Source organism: Taudactylus pleione, unplaced genomic scaffold (assembly GCF_031769625.1).
Source record: "Taudactylus pleione unplaced genomic scaffold, aTauple2 ptg000320l, whole genome shotgun sequence".
NCBI lineage: Eukaryota > Metazoa > Chordata > Amphibia > Anura > Myobatrachidae > Taudactylus > Taudactylus pleione.
The window spans coordinates 786575-800452 of NW_028284721.1; the positions used below are offsets into that span (position 1 = coordinate 786575).

The 13878-nt window shown below is 44.8% G+C and overlaps 1 protein-coding gene across 1 annotated transcript in view; it reads left to right on the top strand.

Annotated features, from left to right (window-relative positions):
- Nucleotides 1-13286: 13286 nt before the first annotated feature.
- The window catches only part of LOC148509538 (uncharacterized), a 28493-nt gene continuing 27901 nt past the window's right edge, over nt 13287-13878 (top strand). Inside the window, exon 1 of the mRNA XM_088442992.1 lies at nt 13287-13774. Within this exon, the coding sequence (XP_088299118.1) occupies nt 13364-13774 (411 nt within the window). The 5' untranslated portion in view covers nt 13287-13363. The remainder of the gene's footprint in view (nt 13775-13878) is intronic.

Consider the following 13878-nt stretch of genomic DNA (forward strand, 5'->3'; position numbering starts at 1 on the left):
AGCCTGCACATCCCTAATATATATATATATATATTTATGTACAGAGCTTCAAACTGGTTATTATTAATATTACTTCTGTCTGAACTAAAAGAATGACAGACAATGGAGTTTGTCCTGTTCATAGATGAAGCAAGCTTTGGCAAACAGTCTGATAATTTTAACAAAAAGCTCTCCTATGTTTATCCAGAATACAACTGTTAGTTCTACTTAACCACATCAGCATTGGATACAAGGCCTACAATTGTTAAATGATAGCTAAATGTCTGACCATTGTTTCCAAATCCACATTCAGCATATCAGTGTCTGTGTTATACTTCAATTGTCAGACACACTGTATCTATATGCAGAGCAAACACAGTATCCTTGTGTATTCTTATTTGTCACAAACATGTCCACAAGACATGTCTATCATCCCTGAATATATGAAGTCTTTAAATATATATATTTATATGTGTATTCGTGCGTATGGGGTATGATAGGATTTGAAACAGTATGCGGTGGCAATGCGATTGCACGATGCTAATAGCATATTAGCATCACACACAATGGTTTCATGCTGATGACGCACGATGGCGTCGTCAAGTGCAACCTAAAGTGGCGTCACTCAATATTAATTTTAAGATATGGTCTCAGCCAATCATCTGGCTTCGACAGTGTACATGTCGTATGAATGTGTACAATGCAAATATGGATTGTGCTGGTATGTTTAAACCGATAATGTGCGTTGTGCATGTATGTGTTTTGTATTCGCTAATGTGCGTTGTGCTTATCCGCACCCGCATGCAGTAGCATGTCGGACTTCCGCTATTAGGAGTCTCACAATAGCGTCACTAGCTATTAATTTGTAAGATTTGGTCTCAGCCAGTCATAAGACTTCTATAATGGTGATTTATGATAACACAAGTGCGCACGGTGCTGTAGGTGAATAAACAAAAATTATTATAATACTTCCCAATTCTGCATATGGGAGTCCAGTAAACGATGATCTGCAGTTGATAGTATTCACATTTACATGAAAGACATAAATATATCAAACATAGTGTGATATTGTAAAAATATATTTATTGAACATCAATACTCTAAAAAAATTCAAATTGGTATGTTCCTCACAACGCACTTAATCATGTGCATCCAAGAGATGTATCCTAGGCCGTGTATATGACACAAAATAAAAATCATAAAATATAAATTCATATACATGGGCTGTTGCCCCTTCGTTTCCAGTGAAAGATAATGGGGAATTACCAGAAGTCCTTAGCATATGGGCCTGTAGTGATATCGATGGTGGTCTCCGGATCACCTCCTCTCAAATCCTTTCAGGCGGCTTTCTGTAAGTAGTCCTGTCACATGTACCAACGCGTTTCAGGAGCTTAACTCCCTTCAAGGCTATGTGACATAGCCTTGAGGAAGGGAGTTAAGCTCCTGAAACGTGATTGAGACTACATTATCTAGGAAGTTTAAAATAACATTTACAATACATCCATGCATGAGCAAACCCATCCAAATTTCATAATCTCATTGCACATTCTATTTCAAAATTGAAATATAATCCTTCACCATATTAGCGCATGTGTTATGTATGTTGACCATATAGGTGGTGTAAGAGAAAATTCAATTTGGAGAGAATCATAACAATATAATTTTCATAGTTCTAAAAATCAAAAAACTTATGATTGTTCTTATTATGTTATCTTCGCCCTATGGGGTGAGGGCACGCTTCTGGATGATCTGGATCCCGATTCTTCCAATCTGTGTCTCATCCGGTTATCTTCGTCATCTACCAGGAATATCATCTGTCCACAGCTGGGCCTTGTCAGCATCTAGATTAGGAAATTTGAGATATCAGTCCTCTAGAATGTTTCCATCTTTCCTACCCAATCTGACATCTTCGAGCGTTAGTGGTCCCCCCCCTTCCCACTGTGACAATTTTGAATTTTGTCAGCTCCATATTGGAGTTTCCAAAAAACACAACTCATTAACATTGACGAGTGTTACATACTCAACTTTACCTGGTTTTCTCCACAAGGTGGCAGTCAATGATCCTATAATGCCTTTCTCATTTTTGGTGAAAATCTCCAAATAATTATCCCTAATCTAGGAAATTCTAAATACACTTTGACCTGTTTTCTGATGTTCCAGGGAACTAGAAAGAGATGTTAGTATACATCATACATGTATGTCAATATATAACCAATTCCTATCTATTCCAAACATATAAACTGTTAACAGATATACCCAGTTCATTTAGCAATAACAGAAAATCATCCTGTGAAACCTGTTTAAATATAAGATCAATTTTGGAACAATCTTAAATGTATTTTTCTTCAAGTTCAAGACATTCTATTCTCGAGAAATTATTATAGCATAACAGTCTATCCAATCCAGTAAAAATTTCAGAAATCCCGTACCAATAAAGAGAATAATGCAAAGATAATCACTCAATTTGCAAATTTAAAGACCATCAATATCTTACACCTAATATTTCAGTGGAAAGAAAGAAAAAACAAAACAGGCACACTGCCCAGACTGTGAAGGAGGGGAGAATCTTATTATCATACTATTAAAATAATGGGGAAAAAACTTCTAACAAGAATAAATAAATCCAAAACACTCATTTAATACAGCACAGTTAACTTACCACACAGGGCCGTATTCAATTTGGAGCGAAAAGCTGTTTTTGCGTGTTTTTGGCGAAAACTTTTCACAGATGATGTAATTTTTGCCTGTTTTGGTTTTACTCCGTATTCAATTTGAAAGACTTTACGCCTAGGCGGAAAGTCAATGCAATGCAATAGGCGAAAAAGTTTCGCCTATGAATAGCAGGCAGGAAAAAGTGCAGAATTGGGGTTTTGGGGTGCAACGTTGCAGGAACCCCCATGCAGCCTTCAGACAGTCCCCTAAAGGTAAACTGTGTCAATTTAAAAAAAAAAACTTAAGGACACCCCCAAAAAAATCACTTTGAAATTGGGGGCGAAAAAAAAAAATGTTGGGGTACAAAGTTACAAACTAGCGAACTTGACTCTGGGGTGGGTCCCCAAATATGCCCCAGGTGTTTTTTTCATTGCAGGTGCTTGCGGAAGGTGGATTTTTCATTTTTTCAACTTCACTTTAGCAACTTTAAAATATGCTGACCCCCATTTTCAAGTACCCCAAATTTGCTGTGCTTTTACTTAAAGTTATTTTGTGCAAAAAAATCCCCAGAATACTATTCTTCACCACATATACAAAAATGCTATTTAGCCCATTTAAAAACACCAAATACCTTCAGCAAGCCAAATCAGGGGGTACCATAGTGAACCCCCATGTCAGAGCATCTTTTGGGGATATCAGACTGATTTCCCCAAATCTTACATGACTTTCTGCTTGTTTATGTTTCCTCGGTCCCGTTTTCGCCTATTTTCAAATTGAATACGGCGATACGCGTGCAATACTTTTCCGCCTGCAAAACAAGTGAAGTAGGCGAAAAGTCCGGGAGGCGAAAAAGTATTGCGGCTGAGCTCAAATTGAATACGGGCCTAAATCAGAGACCAAGGGAGGAAGGGGAAGAAAAAAACAATACTGCACGTTTAATAAATTTATGAGTAAAACAACTGCCCATGCAGACTCTCTCTCTCCCTCACCAACCCACAGTAGGCGTCAACTGGTGTATCTCGCTGCTGGGCTACATAATTGATAACGCGATGTGTTCTAGATTTATTTATAAACCTTACTTGTTATAAGGAATGAAAAAATTCACACCAATACAGATTCGAAAATAAATGACAGTGCTTTTACTTAAAGACAGCATAATTATACATGTATTTTGCCAATGCAGAGTTACAACAAAAACACTTAGGTTATATTAGCAGGGAATACTTGTAAAATAAATTAGTGACACACAGTGCAGCATCAGCCAATTTCATACATACATACGGCAACGGCACCCTCGTTGTGTGCTCCCTCCTCCTAGTGCTCCCCGACTGTTCCCCCCTCCCTCTCTGGGGAGTTTTTAGACTTAACCTGGCTATACTTCCAATTAACCCAATGGGGAATATTAATTTATTTAATATCCGTACATGCTAGACCTTAATTGGTTACCAAAATATTGACACTATTCGTTGTTATCTTTCTGTTCTCATGTCATAATTGCTCATCTAGCTTTCACCTCTATTGCAGACAAAGGCTATCTCAGTTAGATCATTTGTTTATAATTACTGAGACTTGCTGTTCGCTAGTCTGCTCACGCTAAAATTGACACACTTTAAACCCATGACTCTTTCTGCAAGAGCAAAATGGCTATCACAGTTCTAACCTATACATATCTCCGCAGTTAATCACACCTGCATAGAAATAAACACTGATCTCTATATACTTTTTAATACATGTTTAATAACATACCTTTAACTAGAATATTAAACAAAATGGCTGTTGTCTCAGACACGCACTTATTTACATGCGCTGGTCACCTGTTCTCTGCAGGGTCAAATCGACCCTGTGTGGGGGTCCCACTGTGTGTGTACTGAATATAATCTCAAACATTTCTATACACTCTTAAGTGTAATAAAAGTAATAATGAGATAAACAAGCATGCATATATTCGTGAATTGCTGAAGAAACATGTACATCCACATAATTCTGTCTTATCAGTTGTACACACTGATAGCTTCACTGAAATATCTATCATAGATATCTGTCTTTTTACAATCAGATCTTTACAAAATCGTCCAAGTTGGCCTGCATGCATGAATGACCATAGATATCGTTATCGTTCCTGCGGGAAAACGCATCGTTGGAAGTTGTCAGGTCGGTGACTGCCAAAAAGTGAACGATAACGATATCGTTCAAATCACTCACAAAAGTCGTACTGTGTGTATGCACCATAACACATATGCACAATATCACATACCAGGGGTGTTTCTAGAGAGGAGGGGGTCCGTGTGCAGTCTCCGACACCTGCCCCCTCCTCTCTGCCTGGCAGCGCACTGAGCTGTGCATGGCCAGCGCCGGAGTTATAGACTCTGGGAACTAGAGTCTGCCCAGAGTCTATAGTGTCTACACAGGACACCGGGAAAATGGCTGCAGTGGCCATTTTCCCTGTACTGCGCATGCGAAAACGACGGGAAAATGGCCGCCGTGGCCATTTTCCAGTCGTTTTACAGCGCCAGACCCCTGCGCGGACGTGGGACTCCGGAGAGGTAATATTATGGGTGCAGGGTGTACGGTGCGGGGCCCACCTGGACCCATGGGCCTGTGTTCCCCGCACACCCTGCACCCATTATAGGTACGCCCCTGTCACATACATACACACTGGCATTGGCGGGGGTCACAGGGGATTTACGCACTAGTGAAGCTGGCCCTCTCTCTCCCTTAGCTGATGCATGCAGTCTGTTGAACAGCGCGGCACCAGAGCCTCTACCTGGGAACAGGTGCCGCAGGTCACCTGTTCTCGGCAGGGTCAAATCGACCCTGTGTGGGGGCCCCCCTGGGGACCCTGTGTGTACCGCCCCTGTCACCCCCCCTGAATCCGGCCCTGCCTGTTGATGTATAATGATTTTTTTTCATGTGGAGCTCATGGGCCCCATTTCACAATGAGACATAGGGCCTGATTCAGAGCCGGTCGCTATTTGCGCTCACTCGTCCAGAAAATAGGGGTGGCTATTCAAATGAACCGTTCGCTGTTTGTGGTCTGTTCACGCCTCTAGGTCTGAACGAGCGAACAAAACTTGCGGTCGTTTTTTGGGAAACTATGCCCCCTGTCCGCTCGCATCCTACGTCATGTCCGCTATTTATTAGATTAATCGAGTACATTGAACAGGGTATGAGCTGCTCGCTATTCTTGTGGTTGGTTTTTGCTACCACAATTTTGCGAGCAGTTCTGGCTATAAAATAACCCAGTGACGTGGTCAATGACGCTGCTGTTTTAAATATGCACACCCATAAAACGCCCGTTTTGACCTTTAAGCACGCCTGCGATCGGCTCTCCACTCCCCGTTTTCAAGCACCTTCCCCTGTTACCACCCACATACGCCTCATCCTGTCACTCAAATTAGCAGGCATTCGCTATTTTGCGAGCACATGAATTTCGGCCGCACTGACTGGTTCGCGCATGCGTATAACGATCCGTACGCATGCGCAGTTGGGCAAACATCGCTCGGAGCGAACGAGCTGCCAGTTACGAGTGGCTCTGAATCAGGCCCATAGCCCCTTAAGCACTCACTGAAGAGGTTATGTCCTCCTTTCAGTATTTTTTTTTTAAATTACGTTTATTTATAGGACATTTTTGTTTTCAAAACACAATACAGAAAAAAAAAACAGAATCCCCCCACCCAAAAAAAACTAAACCCCCCCCACAAACTATAATAATAATCAGCCATTAACATATACTCTTATTAATACAAATAACCAATCAAATTCGGTATATAAGTAATACAGATCAAATATCTGCACAAAAAAAATCTCAGCCATTCAATTTAGCAGAAAAATCATAAAGAAAAACTCAGAATATCAAAACATCATTATGCCGTCTCGCCGGTTGCCAGCCCTTCAGCGTCTGAGACCTCCCCACCTACTAAACGTGAATACGGTCACGCTTAGTATAGAAAAATCATTCATGGCCCACCACTTCATTCATCAACCCACACCACTCAGCAAGTAGGGCCCCTAGATGCCATCCAAGTGCGGGCAATACAAACCTTTGCCAGAGTCATTGCATTAATCACATATTGGACCGTTAAACGATTGGCCCAGTCCAAGAGACCCAATCCAAAAATACACATTTTAGGGGACAAAAGGGGGATACCACGTTCCGTGTTTGTGACACAGTTGATGACCTGGGTTTAAAACATCCGGACAGAACACTCCCAGGGGAGATGCCAAAATGAGCACTGGGGAGTAGAGCATTTAGGACACCTATCAGAAGCTCCTGTTCCAAATCTACTCAATAATAAGGGGGTGAGATACACTCTGTGTAATAAAAAAAATTGTTATCTGTTGAAATCGCACTACAGAGGTGGCAGACACAGGACTATTCAACATTAGAGACCACTCTTCATCATCTAATGGACCCAAATCATCCACCCATTTAAGTCTAAGTGGTGCTAGGACATTATCAGAGTTAACGGTTAGGAGGTAGGAATATATTCGAGAAATCAATCTCTCACCACTAGTCGCTTGCAGCATAGCCCCTAACAGGATCAGGAGTAAATTGCGGAGGGCCAGAAGAAAACTGGACAGATAGGGCATGTCGAAGCTGTAAATAGCGAAAAAACATAGAATTCGGGACCCCAAATTCAGTCCTAACAGTGTCAAAAGTTTTGAAGACCCCATCACTATACAACTGTCCGAGGGAGAAAACCCCCCTCCTGGACCACAAAAAGCTACAATCGAACAGGTCCAGCTCTCCAAGAGTGGATGAATGCCATAAAGGCAAATCAGGATCAATACCTTCCACCCCCACTAAAGCACGGGCCTGTTTCTACAATATATGAGCCTGTGTGACCAATGGAGCTCCCCCCGTAGGACAGCTGTCATCAAGTAGGAGTTGTAAAGGGGAATGTCTACTAGAAACAGTATGTACCAAGAAAGTAGGCAGATCCTGGCTCTCCTCACCCAAAACCCATCCCCGTAGATGAACTAATTCAGAGGCCAAATAATAAAGGCGAAAATTCGGCAATGCTAGGCCACCCAACACTCTAGGTCTACATAGGGTTTTAAGTTTTATTCGAGGACGTTTTTCTGCCCAGACTAATGAGATATAACTATCTATCAATCGAAATATACAAGGAGAGATATATACAGGGGCCTGCTGAAAACATACAAAAATTTTGGGAGAACTATCATTTTTACCAAATTCACCCGACCTATAACGGTCAAGGGAAGTTTATTCCAGACGTGCAGCTTGGATCTCAGGTAGTCAACTTGTGGCTGGACATTAAGCGGGACAAAGTCCGACATAGATGATGTTACCCAAATATTTAAACCTGGAGGTCCATTCTAAGGGGGTGTTCACAGCACCAACCGGAGTAGAAGGACCATGAACAGGAAGAATGGAAGGTTTGTTCCAGTTAATGCGCAGCCCAGAAAACCGTCCAAAAGAATCCACCACTGAAAGAAGGGTGATCAAAGACTCCTATGCAACAGACAAGAATAACAGCATGTCATCCGCATAGAGAGCCACCTTGTCGACCCTTTGCTGTATCTGAATTCCCCATATTCTGGGGTTACTTCTGATAAGACATGCCAAAGGCTCGATGGCCAGGGCAAAAAGAGACGGAGAAAGAGGACAGCCCTGTCTAGTACCCCTAGAGAGGCGAAAAGGAGGAGAAACATAGCCATTAATACAGACCCGCCCTAAAGGGGAAGAATATAGTAATTTGACGCAAGCTATAAATCTAGGTCCCATCCCAAAACGAAGCAGGATCTCCCAGAGATAGTGCCACTCTACAGAATCAAATGCCCTGGCGGCATCCAAGGATACCACCACTGCCCCGTCGTCCACAGAGTTCGCCAGCTGCAAAATTGAATATAATCTACTAAGATTTTGGGAAGTAGACTTTCCTGGCATAAAACCAGTCTGGTCAGGATGCACCACCTCCCCAAATACCTTATTAAGCCTAAGTGCAAGCACTTTAGCCAATAGTTTAATATCCGTGGAAAGGAGGGAGATCGGGCGATAAGAGCAGGATCAAGGGGATCTTTGCCATATTTGGGAATCACAACAATAATGGCCTCTGACATAGAACGGGGAAGAGCACCCAGGTCACACAGTTCATTAAAAAGGTCAAGAAGTCTGGGGAAAAAGAAAAGGGCATGTCTCTTATAAATCTCAATAGGAATCCCATCCACCCCTGGGGCTTTACCTCCCGGAAATGAAGAAACAGCCACCCCAATTTCCTCTACAGTAAATGGAGAATCAAGGAATGCTCTACTGTCCTGGGAAATGCATGGAAGGGATATATGTCCCAAATATTCAAATAATACATCTAAAGCATAGTGGGCCTGGGAACAATAAAGACTAGCAAAATACTCATAGAACACATTCGTAATAGCAGGTGTAGAGGAGTGCAAATTACCCAAGGAGTCCCGAATTTAAGCTACGACCGTGACAGGTCGGACCTCACTAGACAAATAAGCCAGGAAAGCCTCAGATTTATCTGAATCTAAATAATAACTATGCTTAACAAAAAGCAGACGTCTTCTGGACTTATCTAAAAGGAAATCATATAAAAGTTTAGCGGCCTCTATATATGAGGATCTAGCAGTAATGGAACCAGAGGACAGATATTGCTGTTCAAGCACATTACAATGTTTTTCCAACTCCGCTTCTTTTTTCTTATGGAAAGTTTTAATACTTATCACCCTACCAATTAAAGAACCAAGAAGAACAGCCTTAAAGGCATCCCACAAAATATCATAAGAAGCAGAACCACTATTCTCAGCGAAAAAATCACTCCATTGGGATTCCAATTCCGAACCAGCGCCCATTAATGTAAGCCAGAAAGGATTAAACTTCCAAAAAGAGTGACCTCGTGGAGCAGCAACATCAATAGTCAGTAGTAAAGGGGCATGATCCGACACACCACGGGATCGATACTCCACAACCTGCGGGACCAGGTTCCCTGATATTAAAGCAAGATCAATCCTAGAAAAGGAATGATGAGAGGCCGAAAAGCAAGAGTACCGAGCCAGGCGAGGGTGCCGAATCCGCCAAATATCCACCAACCCAAGCTCATCCACTAAATTGGCAAAAGAATTAGGGGAGGAACCAGACACAGTCGAACTTTCACGCCACCTATCCAGGGCAGGGTGTAGCACATTATTAAAATCCCCTACACAAATAACTGGAGTATTAGGGGATAAGGAAATAAATTCAGCAGACTTTTTCAGGACCTCACTAGTACAAGGAGGGGGGATATAAACCACAAGAATATGGAATGGGGAGGAGTGAATAGATGCACGTATAAAGACATATCTACCCCAGGGGTCAATTTTAACTTCATCCAGCACAAAACCTAGGGATCTACGTACAAGAACTGACACACCTCTGAAATACGAGGAATGTGTGGAGTGATAAGCCCAGCCTATCCAAGGTTTACGCAACGCCAACACTTTCCCGCCCACTAAATGTGTTTCCATCAAATAATATCAGCCTGAGCCTTTTTAATCTGCGTCAAACTAAGGAGCGCTTGACCCAGTCATTGAGGCCCCGGACATTCCAGGAGAGAATTTGTAGAGTGGAACCTAAGCTAGTAGACATCATGGGGTTAGCCACACACCAGAGGGGAGAGGAGATACGGACATCTGAGACAACATAGCGGGGGGCACCCAGCGAGACATGGCATCACTACATAATAAAAAACACAATAAAAACTGAAAATATAATAAATAAGAGCATAATAGTTTAGAATAAAACATTGTAATGGCGTAAAATAAAAACAAAAAATAAAATCCCATACAATAACCCTGAAAAAAAAGAAAAACCCACAACCCACCCTGTATATCCACCCCAACCAGATATACCTAAATCTCTAACTTACCGACTACTAACCCTTAAACAAAATACCCAATAAACCCTTTATTTTATCTTTTTAAAGAATAAAGAGTAAGAAAGAGGGGGGGGAGCAATTCTTACCTCAGCCGTAAGGTGGATTGTCGGCCAGGCGCAGAGCAGAATTGCCCTCCCCGGTACCCAGCACATAAAATTACAGTATGAAACGAGTACCACAACAATATTACCACTTAAAGAGCAACTAAGAGCGAATCATCATCAGATTAACTAAGAAACAGGCATAGCTCACGGAATAACAAGTCCAAGTCAGTCCGGAGGAGCATCGTCACCACGGCCCCTAAGATCCAGCCACGATGAAGCCTCACGTGGAGAATCAAAGAAATGAGATCGTCCATCAGCCACCACACACAGACAAGCAGGAAATAACATAGCTTAGGACATGCCCAGATCACGCAAGCGACGTTTAATCTATATAAATTGGGACCTAGACTTCTGGACATCCATAGAAAAATCTGGGAACACTGCAACCCGATTTCCATTATATTCCAAAGGACCACGTAGACGAGCCAATCAAAGGATCGAATCTCTGTCCTTGAAATGCAGGATCTTCGCAATGAATGTGCGCGGGGGAGCGCCAGGAGGCAGAGTTCTACCAGGGATACGGTGCGCCCTTTCTACCACAAAGTGAGCAGTGAAATCATCGCGGTCAAAGGTGTCTACCAACCATTTTTCCAGAAACGACTCCGGTTGAGAACCTTCCGATTTCTTGGGTAGACCAACAAAACGGATGTTATTTCTACGAAGTCGGCCCTCAATATCGGAGATTTTAGTGCGACAGGCCACCATCTGAGACTCCAAGGCCGAAAGCCATCCCGCAACCGGAGCAGTGATATCCTCTAATGTAGAGATAAGAGTCTCAGCCTCACCAACCCGTTCTCGCATCGTCTGCATATCATGACGGATAAGGGAAAGCTCCACATGAACTTCAGAAATCTTGCCGGACAGCGTTTTCTCTGAAGAGGCGATTGCCTGCAATAAATTATGCATAGTGATCTCAGGCTCCACAGGAGGGTCCTCAGAAGCAGGTGGAGAGGAGGGCTGAGAGGAATGACACTGGGTCCCCAAAGCACTTGATCCCGTAGCCCCACCAGTTCCAGTATGGGAAAACTTCTCCAGCCGCGCAGCGGGTGACTGCTGGGAGTTTTTTCCCATTACTTCTAAATCGCAGGAACAAATTCAGAGATCAGCAGGGTGGTAGCCAGCTACTGGGTTCACAAGGAGAGGGACTGTGCAGGCAGGAAAATTATCAGAAATATATAAGTGCAACAGAGTTCAAATCCAAGCTTGCAGCCACACCAGGCAAAGTTTCCCTGGAGTTTCAGAATGTCCTCATATATCCAGGGAGAGGATCTGCCACCTCCCCAGCCTCCCAGGATTCCAAACCACAGTGTTTTGTGCCCAGCACTGAGGACAGGAGCCCCTGATGCAGTTGGATCCGGATCCAAGATGGCGGCCGCGATCGGGAATCGCAGGTCCGCAGCAGCACTCAGGATAGTGAGCAGAGAGTGTCCCTCACCTCCCCAGCCCCCCAGGGCACCCTCCGGACTGCAGAAAAACGCTGGAGCCAGGAGTCGCCACAAACACCGGGGGCCGAATCCAAAATGGCACTCCAGCGACCAGGAGACGCTGCAGGGAGAGAACTCAACTCCCACAGCACAGCAGCCAGCTCACCCAGATCGACCCAAGGACTCCAGGAGCCAGGAGTGGTAAATAATGAGGGGTATACCAGTTTCAGGGACCGGGTACAGGTCAGGATGGATATATTAGGATATTAGGGCCTGGGAGCTACTATATCAGCCTCCTACATCCAGCCCATCCAGGCCACGCCCCCCCTTTCAGTATTTAACAAACAGCGCTGAGCTTAACTTATCGCTGCTTGTCAATGTACAACTTACGAACGATACAGTCCCCATTGCGCATACCCCCATTTTGGCCATACTAATAGGGGCCCTCACATGTTTGTTGTCCAGGGGCCCCCATAAAACCTTAATCCGGCCCTGACTGACTTGCATTGACGGCAGGGTAGCCGTCCTTGTCAGTGGATATTTCCGGCTGTTACACGGCAACCGTACCGTATCTGTGCCGTCTGAAAGGACCCAGCCATTTACATACTTAATTAAATTTACTACACCGCTCTCCGGTCAGACACGGCCATTCTTGTTCCTGGGGCCGCTCCCCTGCCAGGCTGGTGAAAACCGGCGCGTGTGAAATAGCAGTGGCATATCTATAATGGATGCAGTGTGTGTGGGGCACACGGGCCCCCCGGGTCCAGGGGAGCCCCGCACCGCACACACTGCACCCATTTTATTTTAGACTTACCTGTCCATGGTCCTACGTCGGGTGTCTGCGCTGCTCAGAACACCGGAAAATGGCCGCCGCAGTCGTTTTTCCGGTGTTCTGCGCATGCATAGTACGTCAGTCGGCTGCTTGGCCACCGGGGAGAGAGAAGGGGGCCCCACACAGGAAGTGCACACGGGCCAACTCCTCTCTTAAGACGCCCCTGTGAAATAGCTATGTCTCTACCATCCCTAGCATTCAGCACCATATAGACATGTCGTCCGCCCGGACTCTTTCATCGGCTCTGATTGGCTGTTCTTGCACAATGCACAGCCTTAGCTATAATGAGGAAGGAGGGTAGACGAGAGTAGTAAGATGGCGCTATACATTGATATTAGCTGTAATGATGGGTGTAGAAAGATGGCGAGTGCAGCACCGATGACGTCATGACGTGGCAGCGTCAGATACGCGAGCTGCAAAGCTAGAGCACAGGGTTTTGTATCGTTCGTCGCCGCGGCCTGCTGTGACTCGGTGTTGGACATGTACCAGACACCGATGCGGCGCGGGCTGTCCCCGGACACCCCACCCCTGCTGAACAGCGATAGGTCCCGCAGTAGCTCACGGAGCTGGTCCCGGGGGCGTTCTCCGACTAGGCCGTACCGCTCTCCGACCAGACGCGGCCGCTCTCGTTCCCGGGGCCGCTCCCCTGCCCGGCGCTCCCGCTCCAGATCCCAGGGCCGCTCCCGCTCCAGACACGCAGCCCAGCACCGCTCCAAGTCCCGTTCCGGACGCTCACGCTCCAGGCCGGGCCGCTCCCCTCCACCACGCCGCCGCTCCCCATCACCACGACGCCACTCTACGACTTATCGCCGATCCCCTTCACCCCGGTACACAGACCGGAACCGCTCCCCACCGAAAGCTAAGACTTATGAGGGCCGCAGCAGAGAGCAGGTGAGTGTCCCGCCCCTGCGGCGCTGTCACCATGCCCATATGGACTTGTTAGAGCCTTTTGCCTTGTCACCTCACATTTGACACCTTTTAGTTCCCCACCAGTT